The sequence below is a fragment of the Strix uralensis genome, chromosome 6 (assembly GCF_047716275.1).
Source record: "Strix uralensis isolate ZFMK-TIS-50842 chromosome 6, bStrUra1, whole genome shotgun sequence".
Lineage (NCBI taxonomy): Eukaryota > Metazoa > Chordata > Aves > Strigiformes > Strigidae > Strix > Strix uralensis.
This window is the reverse complement of record NC_133977.1, coordinates 35,730,960-35,750,779: the sequence shown is the minus strand read 5'-3', so window position 1 is coordinate 35,750,779 and position 19,820 is coordinate 35,730,960. Positions and strand designations below refer to the sequence as shown.

Sequence of the window (19,820 nt, the reverse complement as noted above, 5' to 3'; positions counted from 1 at the left end):
AAGGGGGCGTTTTCCACCCGCGCTGGCTGAGCTACAGGGGCCGGGCGGGGGGGACAACGTCCCACGGCAGGACAGGCGGTGCGGGCCCCCCGCCGTGTCCGGGGTCCCCGCCATGAGGGACGAGGAGACCCCACCGCTGCCGCCGAGGCGCCGCTCCCGCCCGAGCGCGCGGCGCTGCCTCCGCCGGGCCGCCAGGGGCCGCTGCGGGCCTCCCGTCAGGCCTTGCGGCGGCGAGGGGGCCCGGTGGTGCCCGGATGTGCCGCTCCTGTTCCCCACGTGTGGCGGCGAGAGCGGAGCCGGGCGGCGGAGATGTCGGTGTCGGTGGCCGCGGGCAACTTGCCCATGCGGCTGCTCCGCAGGAAGATCCACAAGCGCAACCTGAAGCTGCGGGAGCGCAACCTGAAGCTGCGGGCGGCCGAGGCGGCAGGTACGGCCGGACCGGGAGGGAGGGCCTGCGGAGCCTCTCCTCGGCTGGGCGGTTGCGGAGCTGTCGCTGACTTTGTGGGGTTTTTTCCTTCTCTCTCTCTCCGAAACGTGGCTCCGCGCCGTGCAGTGCCTGCGCCCGACGAGGCGGCGTCGCAGGGTCCCCCGGAGGAGGAGGCGGAGGAGGCGGCGGCGGCCCCCGAGGTAGACGCGGTCTCGGAGGGCGCGGATGCTGCCGGCCCCCGCGGCGGGGAGGTGAAGAGGAGGAAGAAGAAGAAGAAGAGGAAAGCGGCGGCTGATGCGGGAGGTGGTACGTTGTCTTAACAAATACAGCCTGTCTCCCGGGGCTGAGTTGTTCTTGGAGACCCCAAAAAGCGCCTACTTTCGGTTTGCGCGCTGTCGGCGGGAATTTGTGGGCTGGACTCAGAGAAGTAGCAGGGGTTGGCCTGGGGTACGTTTTAACGCCCTGGAGGTTTTCAGTCTTACCTGTTTTCTTATTCCAGCGGTAGCATTTGAATTCTAATATGTACTAAACCTCTAGCAACCAATTTAATTGTTACATAGGATACTGCTTTGTAACATTGTTTAGATGTTTTGCTTGTTCTTTGTGCAGATTATATCTACTATTTTTCAAAGTAGAGCTTTGACAGATGGATGGTTTCTGTCCCTGCATGTCCAGGCAGTGTGTCTTGTTAGTAACACATCCAGCCTTTAGCAACATCTGTATATTATGAAACAAAAGTATACTGGGAAACTACCTCAGAAAATTGCATCCTGCAAATATTGCTGGATTTTTGTATATTTTCATACATTATATATACACATGCATATATATTTCTATGTATTTGAAACTTCTATCTCTTACATGTTTGATCTCTGTGACTTATCTCATGGTTATGCAAAAAACCACATGTTTTCATGCAGTTCTCTGAGGATTCAGGTACTTGGAACAGAACAAACGTTACATTTCACATGACCTGAGTGCAAACCATGTTGGAAACTTGATGTCTACATTAGAGATAGGAAAGAATTTTGTAAATTCTTCCTCATTTCAACAGAAAATCTCATATCCTGTACATTAAGCTTCATTGTTCTACTGTGCAAAGTGGATGGTGTACAAGGAACTTCAGTTTTTTGCTCCCTGCCTCAGAAAGTTCCATAGAAACCTTGCCTGCCCTTCTTTCACCCCATGAAAAAAGCATGACATTTGTGAGTGGTTTACAGAGTAAAGGAATTCACTCTCTGCAACAGCTTTTAGTGGTGAACATGTCCTTCATGTCCCTAACTGACTTGTCTTCTGTAAAATAACACTCTAGATACAGAAACTAAAAAAGCAAAAACTGAAGAAGATGAATCTGTGGAGGTAGAAGATGAAGCAAAGCAGGATTCTGGAGAGAAAGAAGTAGAAGAGGAGGAGGGGGAGGAGGATGAAGTGCCCAGTTTACCACTAGGTGTAACAGGTACCTCGTGTTCTCTTTTTCATATGTGTGCAAAAATCCAAGGTCTAATGCTTTCTTCCAGAGCAAGTTGCAGTTTTCAAATTAGATTTATAACTCAGGTGTGTGAATATAGGTGGCATGAAGCTGGCAGCTGTACAGCTATTACTGAGTTACTGTTCTCTGAAATTGTCATTATGTACACGGTCCTACTAGTCTTAAAATTACTAGTGAAAATCCGTTTTAAAATATATACACACACGTTTATCTGTAGAGGAAGAAGCCAACGAAGAGCAAGATGGAGGTATATGACTAGTAAATTTGGCAGGAGAAGCAGTGCATTTTTAACAGCTCTGTGTAGAACTGTTAGGAACACATTAATAGAGAATATTTTGTTGGTGTCTTCAGATTTTGTGGTAGCAAGGAATGAGAAAAAGTTCTCTGATTATTTTTTCATCTAGGTCTGGGTAATCTCAGAGAACAGATGGAATTGAAGACATAAGTTTCAATATTTTTTTATTTTCCCCCCTCACTTCAGGTGCTTTTGAAGACAATTCATTTACTTCCCTGGCTGGTCTTGTCAGTGAGAATACACTGAAAGGCATAAATGACATGGGTTTTACACACATGACCGAAATTCAGCATAAAAGTATTAAGCCGCTTTTGGAAGGCAGGTAAGAAATACGTCTTTTTAATCCCTATATTGACCCCAAATGTAAATTTTGCTAGCAAGCTAAATACATGAGATGTGACTTTGTGCAGCTAAACGGGTTTTTTTAAAATTGTTCTTATATATGTTTTATATATTTTGTTTATAGGCATTAATACAAGTTAATGAAGTATATCTGTGTTGCATGCAAACAGATGCTTAGGGTAAGCTCATGGAAGCTGCTTTGCATTTGGCTATGAAAGCAGGGAAGTCTGTTTTCACTGATCTTGTCAGTGGGTCTCAAAGACACTGTCTCACAGTCACTGGAGACACAGTGACCGATTGCTGTGGACCCCATCTGCCACCGAGCTCTTAATACCGACTCTAGTGTTTTCCTTTAAGCCGTGTTAATGTTTTTACATTGTTGATGTTGTTCAAAATAGGATTGCTCTTTTCTCCATATGATCAAATAAATCCTCCTTTTTCTAACTTTGCTGCATACAGGGATATTTTAGCAGCTGCAAAAACAGGCAGTGGCAAAACACTTGCGTTTCTTATTCCTGCAGTAGAGCTCATCTACAAGCTGAAATTCATGCCTAGAAATGGTAAGGCTCTTCATTTCACAGTTGAATTTTACTGTGGCTCAGCCATTTAGGGATCTGGCTAGGAGGGGGATTGGATGCGTTGTAACTTACTCCTGTCTGATTGATGTATTTTTTTAGGAACGGGTGTTATTATTCTTTCTCCTACTCGAGAGCTTGCTATGCAAACCTATGGAGTTCTGAAAGAACTTATGAATCATCATGTTCACACCTATGGGCTGATAATGGGAGGCAGTAACAGATCAGCAGAAGCACAGAAACTTGGAAATGGAATCAACATTATTGTAGCCACACCGGGAAGACTGCTGGATCATATGCAGGTAGATAAAATATTGATGTCTAATCTGCATTATTAAAACATAATAAAACTCCTGTCCCTGTCTGACTCTGAATTTGTTAATCTTCTAGAACACTCCAGGTTTCATGTATAAGAACTTGCAGTGTTTGGTAATTGATGAGGCGGATCGTATCTTGGAGGTTGGATTTGAAGAAGAAATGAAACAGATCATAAAACTTCTACCAAGTAAGAAAAAAAAAAAGTCTTTTCTGGAAATCACTTGACTAACATTATGTCTTCTTTATGACTCAATTATTATAAGAGAAGTCATTAATTTTTATAGTTCTGTAAATGCACTTCAGAGGGATTGTCTTACTCTGTCCTTTTTTGTGATAGCTAGTATATATTACTTTATTTAACATCATTTATCTGAAAGACAGGGTTTTCATATGCACTTTCAGAATATAATTCGGTTCATATAAGATCCTTCTAGTTTAACATCTGTGTTCTCTCATTCATCTTCCTCTGCTCGTTTATTTCCTACAATTCATTATTTCCTAATAAGGCTTAAATATAAAGGAAAAAGTCTTCTGACTTACAGTTCGAATTTTCTTCATACCTCCAAGAACAGTATCTTAAGGAATTTTAAGTATTTACCTTAAAATTTTCTTTTCCTAGTTTTTCATTTAGTTATTCCTTGTAATTGATGTATTAAACACATTCTCAGAGTCAGTGAGGCTCTGCCTTTAACTTCCAACATGCAGAAACCTCTCCTCCATGGAAATAGTATGTAAAAACTCAGTGATAAATATTTTGAGGTTCCCCATCTTAAATATTCAGATCTGCATGTTTAGATTTGTATATTTGCATTTTAATAAATGACATCCTGTGAAGAGTGTTAATGACCAGTGCTAAAACCTGAAGGGGAAGGAAGAGTGGGAAAATGACATGTTCATTGTGAAGTGGAAAATTATAGATAAAAGAAATTTTTGCACAATCTCTAGCGTGATTCTTTTTTTTTCTAAACAAAAACATTTTAATATTCATGGGATTGAAATCAATTTATAGTTAGAATTACAAGGTCAGTCTCTATTTAAATCATTGTTTTGTGTCTAAATTGGAGTGCAAATGATTACTAACATTTTCCCAGGGAGAAAGAATACTGTGTTTTGATAGCTGCAAGGACTTTGTGGGTGGAGGCAGCCTAAATAAACATCCTGTACAGTCCCTAATACAAATACACCTGTCTTTGTCAGTAGCAGTATGTTTGAATTAGAATTTAATTGAAAACAGTAGAAGACTTGCTCAGGGAAGTTTGCAGCTAGAGATTTTATGGACTTGCTATTTGAATTCCCCTTTAAAAGAAGAGGTGGTCTTTCAAAATAAATATTTTTTCAGAGCGCAGACAGACGATGCTTTTTTCTGCTACACAAACCAGAAAGGTTGAAGATCTGGCAAAGATCTCTCTGAAGAAAGAGCCACTATACGTTGGGGTTGATGATAACAAGGAGACAGCAACAGTAGACGGTCTTGAACAGGTAAAACGCAAATGTTATTGGAAGGACACAAAGTCCTATGTGTTTTTAACTGGGTTGTACAAACACTGTCTTAAAGGGTGTCTACCATCCTAATGGACAAAAGCTATCAGTTGCTTAAAGGGCTTTTTTCAGTCTGCTAACTACAGTAAGTTACAAGCATCTACTCAATGTTTGCTGGACAGATGAAATAAAAGCTCATTAAATAGTAATATAGTTACTTACAGTTGTCTATTTCTACCTGTATTACATACCTAAGCTCCAATCTATACTACATACGTAAGCTCCAGTTGTCTTTCTAACTGTATTCTCCACATTACTGACTAGGTATATACTTCAGATAGATTTCATTGTTGCTGCTTCAGACAATAGCTAAATCAGTTTCCGTGTTTGTACAGTTGACATGATGAGTCTTGTTTCAAAATTACTAGTAGCTGTATATTACCTAAAAAGAGTAAACCAGTAGCAAGATCTGCATAAAGTTCTTGAAATCATAAAAAATTTTAAGAACCCTATGCAGTTTTTTTCATGACTAATGTCAGTAATTCAGAGTTCTTGAAATGAATTTTTACTGTATAAACTAATCACTTTTCACTGAACATAAAGTAGTTTGGAGACTTAATTAAAAATTGCTTCTTCGGGTTAGTATAAGTTTCTTGCTAAGATCATAATCTTTAGGAGTTTCATATACCAAGGTGAGGTACAGATGATAAATCAAATAGTTAATTTTTCCAGCCGTATTGGGCCAAACCATCTGGCATATTTGTTTCACAACATAACACTTCCCTGATTTAATTGTATTGCTGAAAGAAAAGTTGATTCCATACTACTCTATTTAACATTATTTAAAAATTTTCCAGGGGTATGTAGTGTGCCCGTCTGAAAAAAGATTCCTGTTGCTCTTCACATTCCTCAAGAAGAACCGGAAGAAGAAACTAATGGTATTTTTTTCTTCGTGTATGTCAGTGAAGTACCACTATGAATTACTCAACTATATTGATCTGCCTGTTTTGGCCATTCATGTAAGTATTTTATTCATTGATTTATTTTTAATTAATCCGATAGTACCTGTAAGTTGTTACCGACCTTACATTTGCTGTGTTTATTTAAGTCCAGTTTCTAATAAACAGACACCCTACTCACAAATTGATGGTGATCTTGATTAGTCTGTAGAGGAAGGAGACAAAGCAAAGACGCTAATAACAACACTTCAGTATTGTTAATCTTGGTAGTTTCCAAACCAGGGCAGAACACTGATATTAGTTCTGTGTGTAGAAAACTTTCTGTTTTCTTCCAAGGGGTTGCCTTTCACAAGCAAAAAAACTCGAGTTGTGGAGCAAATATTGCCAGAGGAATCCAAGCACTCTGATTCCTGAAGTGGTGGGTGCTTTTTCTAAGGCCAGGGTGATCTTTGGTTTTATGCCAATTCTTAACCATTCAGATGAGTATTTTAATTTTTTTGTCAAAACCACAAAATGCATAGTTTAAGAGAAAAAATTGACTGAAAAATGTATAAAACAGAACTGACTGCAAATGTCCTTTTTTGTTTTATTCTTTGGGGAATTTTTTTGCTATATTTTCATAGAACTGTTACAAGTGTGGTGTTGATTGTATTTTTTTAACTTGTAATCTATCTAACATATTGCTAGACTTGCAAATGTCCTTTTTCTGAATGTCAGGCATTTTTGCAGCCCTCCTGAAAATAATGCTTATGCAACCAAATTTTTAATGCTTTGGAAAGTACAGCATAACCTCTGAGAGATCCCACTTCAGGTAGCCCTGTGCTGTTGACTGTGGTGGCATTGTTTCTTCACTGCAGAATGGTCCTGCTTGGTCTGTACAAGTCTATGATATGGAAAGATGCCCCAAATTATTTTGTATTTTTGGCAGTGATATAATATGTGAAATGGGAAATTAGATTTAAGCTTACAAATTGGCAGATTTTTTAAAGTGGGGTTTTTTTCAGTTATTTCATTCTTGATGTGTTTGTTTTCCTTTTAGGGCAAACAGAAACAAACCAAACGTACTACAACATTTTTTCAGTTCTGTAATGCAGAATCTGGAATACTCTTGTGCACTGATGTAGCTGCCAGAGGATTGGATATTCCTGAAGTTGACTGGATTGTCCAGTATGACCCTCCAGATGATCCAAAAGTAAGTTAGGAAAATAAAGAAACTTCGCAGCAACAAATCGAATCCTATCTATAAACATAGTTGCAAAGAAAAGCTGAAGCTGCTGCTTGACAGCAGTCAGGATTCAGCCATGTTCATATCTAGCCACTGATTTCTTCCACTTCCCTTCACCAGCTCCTAGGACTTGCTGCACATAGCTGAGACCTTCTGCTTTTTAAAATGTTACTCTTTGTGCTGTTAATTTAAAATCTAATCAGCTAACCAACAAAACACTTCTCAGGAGGAGTACGAGTTTATATATGCATCCCTGTGTCTCCTAACACCTTTTCCAGTGGAAGTTTGATTTTTATTTAAAACACGGTATTCTTATTTGAATAAGTGTCCAGTGTAAACAATCGAAACTCAAAAAACTCAGAAATATGCACAGCAAATATACCAAAAGCAAAGTTTAATTTTCAGTTAGAGCAGACTAGGAATATTTTCCTTCAGTAGAAGATAAAATACTTTTAGTCAGGGGTTCTGTCTCATCTAATTATCCATTGCATCTTCAGCACTTGGCTTCCCTCATCTATTTGTCAGTGCTAAGAAAAAGTCTTAAAAAATCATGGATGATGCATTACACTACATTAATGTTAGATTTGGGGGGGGAGGGTGTGGAGCTGTTTGATTATTACATGTTTGAAAGACTGATTGGACTTGCTGTTTCTTATTCTTCTGAAAAGGAATATATTCATCGTGTTGGTAGAACTGCCAGAGGCATAAATGGTAGAGGACATGCTCTGCTCATTTTACGACCAGAAGAATTGGGCTTTCTTCGTTACCTAAAACAAGCCAGGGTAAACTTACATTTAGATACTTTTTTTTTTTTTTTACTGTGCAACAGGTTTATAGACACAAAAACTGTACTCATTAATCACTTGTAATTTTTTAGCAAAAAACATTCTGTTGCTTAGAAAATATTTAACTGAACATCTGACTTTAAAGTCAGCATCACGAAAGTAAATATTGAGTGTAATTACAATTGTTCTGCAACTGTGCAACTTGTGTTACTGAAAAATAAATAATTTCCTGTGACCTCCCTGTGGAAGGATACTGGGAGTTTGACCATCCAGAGAAAATTAAAACCTGTTGCTTGTGCAGTTTTTATTTTTTCTGTGCAAAGACACAATTGCATTTTGTTCAATTCCAAAAGAAGGGTACATTCTGCTAAATGTAATCATTTTAATATGATAGGACTGCACATAGTTTCTTGGTTGCTTTCCTTATGGGCTTGTTCACGCTCCAGAGTTTTGTCACTTGTAACTAAAGTGGGGTAGCTTCTAAAGCAAAAGCTAAAGTGGTGTCATATTGAGCATCTTTATTACTCAAGCTTACTGACGTATTGATTTAAAGGCACTTTACAGATACACCTGCGGTATTAAAACAAAAAAATCTGTTATCTAGCAGGTCTTTTTCTATTTGTCTTAGGAAACACATTCACTATTTACACAGTGTAAACAATTTTGGTATTTTCTTTCTTTTTTTTTTTAAGGTTCCATTAAGTGAATTTGAATTTTCTTGGTCAAAAATTTCAGACATCCAGTCTCAGGTATGAAATGACTACATACTACAGCTACTCAGAATATCCATATAATAATTTACATGGAGAATGTGAGTCTATAACGACTGCAGTTTAAAAATATATATGCTTGTTTGGGAAAGTTCCTGTAGATCAGTACTGTGCAGTAAATTCTCCTGTCATATTGTTCCTTGATGACAGTAAATCGATAAAATGTTTAGAAGCTAAAGATTAATTTTAATATCTAGTACTAAGTTGTCATCATTATATGATACAAATTTGCTTGTAAGAATTTTTTGGCATTGCATCTCAAAACCACACTGGTGTAAACCTGCTTTTAGCTTTTGAACAGAATGTTCTTGTCTGGCATAGTAAGCGGAGTTTCAGTAGCTTTTAATGAATAGTTACGTACGTTCAGATTAATTGTGAGTAACATATGTCTTGTAAGGTGATTTACTTAGACTTCAGTGTGCAGAAAGAGATGTTAGTCCAGGTGTATTTTTAACTAGCTGGTGTTAAAGCCCAGAATTGGCTAAACCTGTTTTGTGCTCCAGTTCTACAAAAATAGCCATGGAGCACAAAGTTGAACAGAATAGCACAGGTAGTTCTGTAAATGTGAATTTCTGTTATTTAGTTCTGTGAATCATTCTTTTGATAAGAGCTCTATAAAGCTTCTTTGCAGTAACAAATTTGAAGTAGCAAGTACAAGAAGCAATGAAGACAGTCTTTACAGAAAGAGATTCCTAGTTAAGAATAATTCGGAAGTAATGATACCTAATGTAACTTATCTTTAGTATGCTGATGTTAAACATCAAATGAGACACTTTGATCTAAAGAGCATTGGAAAGTTAGCCCACAACACATAAAATGTGCATCTGCATTTTTGTCTTAGACATTGTCTTTTACAATGCATTTGCACCATAATAGATAAGACTATGTATAGAATTACATGGAATAGTACAGTTTAGATGTCTGACTTTAAAAGTATAAGGTCATTGTCCATTAATTTTCAATGCACGTAGTTTCAGGGTGTGGCTGCAGTTGTATACTCCTTCTTGATTAACTTGTTTGGGACAACCCAATTTAATAGTTTTGTAAATTTTCGTATTGCTGAGGATTTGTACTGTAATTCAGCTTCAGGCTCTTTTTGTCCCCCTGTTTATAAAAGCACTCCCATATATGTATGTGCACTCTACTGTCACGGGGCAGTTTTGCTGAAATTAATAGTGAATGTCACTGCAACTCACACAGTAAATAATCTGCTTCGATATAATTTATACACTTGTTCCAGCTATAATTGTTTTGTGGTTTTTTTATTTTATATTCCCTCACCAGCTGGAAAAACTGATTGAGAAGAACTACTTCCTTCACAAGTCGGCCCAGGAAGCATACAAAGCTTACATTAGAGCTTATGACTCCCATTCTCTGAAGCAGATCTATAATGTCAATAACTTGGATCTTCCCAAAGTCAGCCTTTCCTTTGGTTTTAAAGTTCCTCCGTTTGTTGACCTCAGTATCCTTTTACTGCAGTGTTTCAAAGCTGAATTTCTGTGTTACAAATGTTAAATGAAGCTTACTGAAACTCCTATGCTACTTCAAATTCTGATTTTTTTTTTTGGCTATTAATCACATAAATACATCATGCTCCAACAATAGTTTATCAAAGAAAATGTTAAAAGTAAATATTAAAACTGCAGAAATTGCCTGCAAACAGCTATGTTTTAGTGCCCGTACATGCTGTATGTGGTTCTGTTGCTGGAATGCATATATGCATACATGTTCTAGAGTACTGTTCTCCATGCAAAATTATTTTCATTGAAAGGTACGTGCTTAAGTTAATAATCATGGAATACTGAAATAGAGGGGCAAGAGATGAAACAGAAGACTACCTAGATTACTGCCAAACCTGCCAGTGGATGGAATTTGAAGCGGTAGTACTTTGGCCACCTTAGTTGGACAACTGCAGGAATAAAAGCATTATTTAGAACCACAGGCACAAAGTTCTAGTTTTGTCTGTAGTTAGCAACTCAACTTTTTGTATAATGCTGCTATTTTTTCTCACATTCATAACACTTACAACACTTAAAAAGCAACATTTCATATTATTCTTTTTTGAGTTCTTTAACCAATAAAATTTCAGATGTGAACAGCAACCATGGCAGAAGACTACAGAAAAGAGGTGGAGGTGGGGGATTTGGTTACCAGAAATCGAAGAACGTCCACAAAGCTAAAATCTTCAAACATATTAGCAAGAAATCAGACAGTCGGCAGTTTTCTCGTTAATCATACATTCATTAAAATGGCTTGTGGCATTGGAATAGACTACCTTGATCAAAGCCATCTGGCAGTTACTTCCAATTTAAACTGCTCTATTCACATTTTTCAGGGTCTTTATGGTTTTGTTTCTAGGAGCATCTTTTATCTTTCAATTCAGGAAGACTCTGGAAGGGAGACTGAAGATAGAAAAGGAGAATATGGCCAGCTAGTTTTACCATACTTGTAAGGAAGAAGATAGTTGAATATCTTAAGTCAATACTATGGAGCTTTTTATTAAAGACAAAATACTTACTGGTTTTATAGGATAATTTGCTTTACATTTACCCTATTTTCTATGCACACCTCTGCAGACTGTAGGAGTAGACAACGCAAGGACAGATTACAGTGTGAGATAAAAAAAATTCTGCTCACATGAATCATTGCAAGGGTCTTTAGTGCTGCAGAACTCTGGTTTGTCCATCAGATATGCTGAAGAACATAGGAAGATTTCTTTAGAACAGAACGTATCTGTGAATAATTAAGGCTGTATGAGCTTGTGATTAATTTCAGTCATGGTATCTGTATAACAAGTACAGTGTCCAAGATTAAAAAAAATCTCTTATGCCACATCTGGGATAGATTTAATACTGTTTCTTGTAATGTGATAAAATGGTAACATGCTAGTGAAATGTTTGGGTTTTCTTCATGTTCTCTTTGAATTTATCCATCTGGTAATGTCTAGTGTACCGTTATGAATATGTAAAGAAAATTAACAAAAGCAGATTACATAAATTGAAGCACTCAGCCCAGATAATGTTTTTTAAAATATTCCATAACCTCAATGCCGTGAGAATTTTTGCAGTTGTATCTTGTAAATTACAGAAGTGAATTGCTTTTTAGTCTTAATTTATCAGATCAGTGATGGGCAAAGTCAAAAATACTACCACAGGATTGAGGGGGTGGAGAGACTTGATAAGTGAAAAAGTAAAATGGGATATAAATATACTAGAAGGATATTTTAAGGGAGAAATATAAAAGCCCGAAATAGAAGAGGGTGGAATACATATAGCAAACAGAACAAACACAGAGATTAAGTACGAAAAGAATACACAAGTTGGGAAAAGTAGAATAACTATGTATATTAGTTTCATATCTCTACCATTGTAGCAGGTAACAATTCTTATGAGGCAACAATGGTGGTGGGCAATAGTATTTCAAAAATGTACATCCATCAATGCAGGGAAAGACTAAAATGTCACAGAATCCAGAAATCTGGGCCCTGTGTGATTAGTTAGACAGCTTTTAATTTACATCTGAAACGTAACCCAGGACCAACTATGAATCCAAAAGCATATGTAGTTATTCCGATATAAAATGGACTGTTATTCCTTAGGTCCTTTGAAGTGACATGTCAGATTTAAAACTATGATACCTGCACTGAAGTATTGCAGAAAAACATTAGCAAACTTCCTTTTCACCCTTAGAGAAACAAGATCAGTTTTTTGGGAAAATAGTATGACCATTCTGTTGCTAATGCTTCCACCATTCAGAACTGAGAGTTGCCTTTTTTCCCCTTTTTTGTGAAACAGCTGACTTTGAGCCCTAATGGGCTCTTCAAGATTCTTAATTAACATTGGTCAGATATTAAGAACTATTGATATGTCAAAATATTTAGGTAGATTAATTTTGTTACTAGGATTTGAATGTCTCATGCTTCCAGGGTTGCAATGAAAAAGCAAAATCTTCTCTGAAGGGTAAGCAGTGCTAAGTACGTGATGCCTGGCTCATTGAGTTCTAATCTTTGATTCTGGGTTTGTCTATATATTTATAAATAATGGATATCAAAATAGTTTTCATGTCCATTAATAGCACATTTTAAGAATTCTGAGATAACAGCATCATATAGTTGAAGGGTTCTGTCTACACCTGCAGGCTGTGCAGTTACTTAAACAGGAATTAACTTACATTATAGTGACGTTAACTCTGAGACTCATTAGATGAACTGCAAATGTGATTACTTGTAAAGAGATGTAAGCAAAGCTGCAGTAAACCACTGTAAAGATTAGAGCATGGTTATGTGGGCACAAGCAGCGTGAATGAAGTAGTGTGGAGTATTTTTTTGGAACAGGACAAAAGCCAAGGTGATGGGCGCAGTCAGTCAGCACAGGTCTGACCGTGTGCTGCGTAGCCAGAACCGGTTGGGCTTAAAAGTGCCTCAGAATTCCTGCCACTTCTCAAGGTAGGCAAAAATATGCTTCACAGAGAACTGCTTTTTCTGTTGCCATTCCTTGTGGGACCAGGCGGCTGACTGATTTCCAGGCAGCTAGACAACCTCCAGCTCCACACAGTTTTTTCTTTGGAAGAGGTGAGGCACTGTCCATTTCTGAAGTCTGATATGAGGACAAGTGAAAAATGGGTTTGGCACAAGGCTGCACAGGTCTTTCCTGGTGTATTTGGTTTGCATTTTCTTATGTACACTAATACAAAGAAATCTTTGAACTATCATCTATGAAAGATTAAAAGACCAGATGGTATTGCTCTAGAGTAGTACTAGGTTACCATAAAAAAAAAGAGTTAACGCTGTTACTTAAACGTTCTAGATGTATAATGGCTGCACAATCTGTAATAATTACAGAGTCTGCTATTTCGCAGTAATTTCCTGATTAAGCAGAAGAGAAATTCCTAAGATGAGACTAAGTGGGAATTGAAAGAGAAGGGCTTCAGCTTCCTGGCTTGTTCAGATGCAGTTACCTTTCTGTTTATGAAATCATAAATGAAAAATAGTTTCTGATGAAATACCTGTGTGTATTGGGCAGCATCTATTCTACTATGGTATTGCAAGAAGTTTAAAAGATTGTCAGACTGATTGGAAATCTAACGTTTCCTTTGCAACTTACCCTGCTATTAATCTTGTGAGCAGTTAATAGACCTCAGCCATCAGACTCTCAAGGCTTGTCTCGTAACGGTGACTGATAGGTTGGGGACCAATATTGTGTGCCTTGAGAAATTGCCTTCTTTCTCTGAGAACCTTGACAAAGAAATTGGACTCTTTAAACCACTTAAGGAGGTGATCAAAACTGTCCTGCTTGAACTGGAAGATTTTTTTGACAGTTCTTGGAACAGACCCATAAAGGAGAATTCCATTGCTGAGCTACTGCTCATAATCATGAAAAATCTTGTCATGAGTTTCCTGTGCCATAACGCTCCCGAGTTATAGACAAGCACAAGACTAGTCAGAAAGTGTTGCCATCAAATTTTTCAGGGTGAATGTCACAGATAGAGGGCTTGTTTATTGACAGTGTAGAGCAGGAATACTGTCTACTTAGGTCTGCTGTAAGGAAGCATGTTTGTATTTGACAGTAATTAGACTTTTTGTCTCACATATGAGTTGACTCAAAGTAAGCTACCAACGCTTTAGATAACGCTAATGATTTGCTTTCAAGCCAGTAATCTAAGGCTCAGGGGAAGCAAGCTCTCACAGGAAGCATGAAAAGGACTATAGGATTAAAAATAAATAACATTTTAGTAGAGGCCTCCAATTTCTTCCCCCTGTGAAAGAAGGCAGAGTACTGACAAGATACAGCACAGGTCTCTTTGTTTTTAGTTCTACCACTGTTCTGTTAAGAAGATAGTTCTCCAGTTACTTCAACCTGCCAAAAGTTAGAAGGGACTTTACAGAGATCTAAAAACCTAACAACTAAAAAAGCCAGTTATTAGCCCTTAAAAGGTAGGTTGTTTCAGGGTGGGTGGGGTTTTTTTTTCAAACTAAAATAGTGATGCTGAAAGAAGCCTAGAATCAACTGGCCAAGCATGCAGAATAAAATGTCTCTGCTCTTGACTTTTGCTCTACTAGCTTGATTTCCCCTCAGGATTTTAGCTGCTTGGTTTGACAGGAGAATTCATGCCACTGTTTCCGATGCTTTTGTTTGCTCTAGATTTATAGAAGATGTTGAGCTGTGAAAATAAGAATCCAGCCTCTTGAACTGGAATGCTCTTCTAAAAAATTTGCTGGCTTGCATCAAAGTCATAAATACTATAATGCTGCTTGTGTCAAATCTCTTTATTGCACAGCCACGTGGGGAAGAAATTACCTTTTTTTTCCTCCTCTTAGCCACCACAATAAACTTTTGATACGGAATTGTGAGGAGAGGTAGAGGAAGGATGCCGTTAAGAGACTGGAAGACAAATGGAAAATTGGGGTGCTGTCTAGACACACATTCACTTTGTTATATTGGTGTCATCCAGCTTAAGAACTGCATTCACCTTTCAAAAAAATATCTGAGCATACTCTACAATAGCAGTCCATCTTCCCAAACACTTCTGTAAACTACAACACTGAAAAACATAACCACCTACTATTTTTTCCCAGTTGGTCAGAATTAAAAAGGAGAAAATCATAGGCTCTGCAAAGTCTTGTATAACAGTTCCAAAACTACTTACGATGCTCCTCTATATTGGCTGTCATCTGAAGATATTTAGCCACTCGGGGCTTTCTGAACTCCTCACCTATGAATGTTGAGAATTAGAAGAATATTAAATGTGTTACTCTACATAACTAAACCTAGATGTTTGCTCATAGGGGTTGACAGACCATGTGAATTTGTAGGAGCTATTGAGTCTTCCTTACAAGCTCTGGATAAGTGTTCCTGATATATTGTCACTTCTAATCAATAAAACTCTCTCTGTATGGGAAGAGAAAACAGACTTGAGTAGGACGTAAGTTCTGCCCAGCACCTTTCTCTAATTGTTATTCAGAGACCTGAGAATGAATTTATGAAGGGACATAGTAACACTAATACCTACAAAATGTAACTTGAGAGCATAAATGTAACCCTAAAATGACATTGCTTAAAAAAAAAAAAAAAAAAAAAAAAGGCCAAACAAAAAAAGTAAAGCAACTTCATCTTTCCACAGAAATTGTATTCACTGATACCTTTACATTCCTCTCTTAATTGTGGTAGAAGAAAAGCCAGCCAAATGGCTTGTAGTAGTAAAAGAGGTTCTTTCATACTAGGAAAAGAATCCTTGACCTCTACTAAGCCCTAGCTGCAGATGGCCTGTAGCAAAACTATGTGAAGTGCTAAATGAGTATTTGAGCATTGTATTTTCCACTTCATTTCAAAATTTCATGAATCTTTTTCTGGTGCTTTGCAAGTATATGCTACTGTAACTTTATGTAAATTCTCCATAATTTTTTGTCCCACTTTCTACATAAATTCATCAGGGGATTATTTGTAAATAGGGATACTTAATAGCACCAATGCTATTGCAGATGCAAATGAATCAATAAGGTATACAGGTTTTAATTAATGTTAATCTCATTCAAAGAATTCTTTCTATGAGTATGAAACTTGTCTATTCAAAAGTATTGCACAGAGAAATAAACCACACACATACACATTCCAAACTTGTACTCATGGTAAATTCATACAAACGCCTTGCTTTATGTTAGTATTAATAGGTGGCCCATATAGGGAAGGTTTTTTGAACACTGTCCAAGGAAAGAAGGATGTTTCTACCAAACTTAAGTGTAAAAAGAGTTGCTGCGCAGGTTTGAAGTGAGCTGGAACAAGAGTCGGAGGCGTTTGGGCACCGCAACTTTCTTGGACACCAATCAATGGATGTGGATTCCTAAATAACTTTAAATCTGACACTTTAAAATATTAAAATCCACAAGTGGAAAACCCATGTCTTGTCAAGATAATAGTTAAAAAAAAAAATAAAATCTGACTCCTCCTCAACATCATTGGCGGTAGCAGAAGCCAATAGTCAAGATCAAACAAATCAGATTTACTCAATTATACACTATTAGTTGAGGGATTTTTTTATGTGGCCACTCTAACAGGAGGAAAGCCTAATGTTAGCAAATCTGCTGCTGTATAATTCATTTTGTATTCATGTGTTGGCCTTAGCTGTACTAGGACTCATTATCTGTTAACATACATGCACACGCCCCTGTGGCAAACCTAATTCATGCAGGTATACCGATCTCTGCTGACTTCCCCTTGTGTTTGAAAACCTTGCGCTTAGTGGCTCGCATCCTCATAGGTTACATAAAACTGATACTTGAATGGAAATTATCCTGTCAAAGATTTGCTCATTAATAAAATCAGTACTAGCTAGTATTTATGTGACATCTAGATTCTCCATCACATTTTCAATCATAAAAATATGGAACCAGCTGTCAAAGGGCTTTTGAGGGCTTGTTCTTCCCTTGAGCTGAGTTTTTTTTTAGATATTTATCAAATTGCAGGATTTTTATAACTGATTTTTATGAAAAATACTTTATAGAGGAGGCTGATGTTCTATTAAAGAGCTAGCAGAGATGAGAGGATGGAATAAAACTGCAGCCACTAGAAGCTCTCATAGGACTTTTGTATCTAAAAAACTGGAAAATGAGTCAAAACAGTCAAGTTCAGTGTAGTTCCTTTATAACGGTCTGAAAATAATCTGTCTCTATCTCCAACAGATAAAAGCAAACTTTTGAAAAACGTAAACTATATTTAAATGTTATATATTTGCTATAAAAAATACAGCATCACTTCACATAATGAGCTGAAATTCTGTTATCTGGATGAATCATCATGCTCCAAAGCTGTTCCTAAGCAGCATACTGTCCTTGAAAGTGCTTGAAAACAGAGAGCTCTAATGAAGCTGGCCTGGGTAGCTGCTGTCTGGTGAAGACAGCCACTTCTTTAGCACAGCTGTACAAAGGGGAGCTTGGACAGGAATTGTAAGGATGTGGGGAGGGTTAAGCTAAGATAAGAACTTTCAGACTGACAGAAAAAATTAAAATTATGACAAGACTGAGTCTGAGGAGATTCATTTCAACATCTGCAGCCAGAAGAGTGAGTTTTGCAGGTGGCATTTGGAAAGGTGGTAAGGACTAGGAAATACATTTTGCAGTTCCTCCCCTCTGTCACAAGTCCTTTTCTTAGCAATTCGCAGGTCACGAGGGAGAAGTGAGAACAGGTGCAAGGGAAGATGTAAAGTATTTCTACTCTTACACTTATAAGCAGATTACTATTTTCCAACCTTTTGTGTTTTGCATCCCTCAGACTTCTCAGCCCACAAAGCTCCAAACATCCAGATGGAAAGATGATATTTTGTACTTACTGTTAATCCTATCATCTAGCTCCAAGTCCTTAGTCACATATTTATTTACCTATTTTAAGAGCAATGAAGCAGTTGGTGATATCAGTTATCTTTTGAGGATACACGCTGCCATACCTCGTTGAAAAAAGAAACTATGAAGATGCAGACTGGAGTTTCTGAAGTCATTGAAAAGTATCAGTGAATGAAACAAAGGATTTTCAGTGTTTTCATTGCAGTTTGACATGAGAGCAATTTGTAATACTCTAACTGTACTTAAAGTAAACTAGGTCCTCCTTTAGTTTCAGTAGAAGAAGAAAAGTATGTTTTAGTTTTGTCTCTTGGTTTTTTTTAATCATTTCATGCAATATTTATTTGCTTTTATGTTATTTAGAATATGTGAATATATGCAAGTCTCCTCATTTTTTAAAATTCCCTCTTCTCTTTTTCAAAGTGTACCCTGGTTTCTGAGACATTGTAATCTGTTGCCATAGCAATCTTTGAGGAGCACTAAGCCTTTGCATTCACAGGACAAGACAGCAGTGGGGTAATTATCAAGAAAAAATAAATCCCTTTGAGACTTTATTCATGCTTCTGTACTATAGGACTAGTTTATTTCAGCCAAGCAGGAAGAAAAAGTGGGAGATTTCAATGCATTTGATGTGTGAACTGCAATGTAACTATCCAGATGTGGGACATAATGTACACATAATAAATAGCGGGAGTAGAGGGATGGCACATACGGCTTCCAGGAAAGGAGGATTTTGAGATCATCTGGGCTGCTTTAATGGTGGCCTACGCATAGTCTGCAACCCACAAATGAAGTACCCTCACACAAGAAAAAGAAAATTTCCTGCAGGAGCAGGAACAAATGGATCATATCCTGGCCCATTTGGGCCCCTAAACATGAAACTTTTGCAGTTAGTCTGAGTTGTGTCTGTTGTTTGCAGTCTTTCTTTAATACCTGAGTTATTCAAATGGTGACAAGATTACTTTATTCCTTTATTAAGTTCACAGAATTGGACTGACAATTGTTGAAACATGTAGAAGTGAAAGGGCTTTTTTATCTCTTTCCCTTACTGCTTTTAGGTCCGGGTGCCTTTTAAAGGAATAAAGTGTTGTTCAGTAATTCTTTAGCTGGCATTTAGAAGTGGCATTAACTAACAAAATGAACCACAAATTAGAAAGGAGCAATATGAAGACAAAGCATGCGAAGCTGCTTGTGAAGCAGTCACATGTATCTGCCAACACTGACAAATTTTTACCAATGTGTAATTGTTTCAGATGCTGCTTTAGGCTTAACCTGCAGCAGTATAATGAATATATTTATTTGCTTTATTGTACATCTGGTGAGTGAGGCGGCATCCAAAAGTTAACCGTAAAGCAGCCTGGTTATTCTGATTGCAGCCACTGTCTTTAATTTCAGTAATATTGTTCCAGCATTTGAAGTTGGGTTCCCTGAGTAAGGCAAGCTGGACCCTGCTTGCTGTGGGTAACAGTGGTGCTGTAAGAAGTTTGTGTTTTGTCAGATAGTGCTGTTTCTTCAGTGAATGTGAATGCAAGTGGAGAACATTGATTTGAGCAGTATTCATTTAGACAGGAGTATTCTGGCCCAGAAAATACTCCTTCTATACCTCAAAAATGAGCAACAAACCTCCTGTCCCCAAACTCTGCCCCATTACAGTCTGTGACTGTAGGTGTGCTGCTATTTGCAGGGAAACAAACTTCACTGACCTTCTTTGATCTTATTTGATGACCCTCAACAACTTCAAACCCCTTTGGAGGTTTCTCAGCAGCAGCATATGACCTGGTAAGGTAAAAGAGCCTGTGTTTTGTCCAGTAACTCCCACTGAAATAGT

General features: G+C 37.8%; 1 protein-coding gene across 1 annotated transcript; it reads left to right on the top strand.

Annotated features, from left to right (window-relative positions):
* The first annotated feature begins 244 nt into the window (after nt 1–244).
* DDX18 (DEAD-box helicase 18) lies at nt 245–11,674 on the top strand. The gene is made up of 14 exons (XM_074873695.1): nt 245–427; nt 554–733; nt 1,740–1,883; nt 2,398–2,533; nt 3,013–3,113; nt 3,231–3,430; nt 3,519–3,633; nt 4,786–4,925; nt 5,783–5,944; nt 6,924–7,076; nt 7,778–7,891; nt 8,587–8,643; nt 9,949–10,126; nt 10,754–11,674. Exons 1-14 carry the CDS (start codon nt 310–312, stop codon nt 10,894–10,896), a joined length of 1,941 nt encoding a protein of 646 aa, XP_074729796.1. The 5' UTR covers nt 245–309; the 3' UTR covers nt 10,897–11,674.
* The last annotated feature ends 8,146 nt before the right edge of the window (nt 11,675–19,820 follow it).

Coding starts and splice junctions, on each gene's coding strand:
- DDX18 (XM_074873695.1), top strand. CDS start 310: ATGTCGGTGTCGGTGGCCGCGGGCAACTTGCCCATGCGGCTGCTCCGC. Junction 734..1,739: donor GGCGGCTGATGCGGGAGGTG/GTACGTTGTCTT, acceptor ATAACACTCTAG/ATACAGAAACTAAAAAAGCA. Junction 5,945..6,923: donor TGCCTGTTTTGGCCATTCAT/GTAAGTATTTTA, acceptor TTTTCCTTTTAG/GGCAAACAGAAACAAACCAA.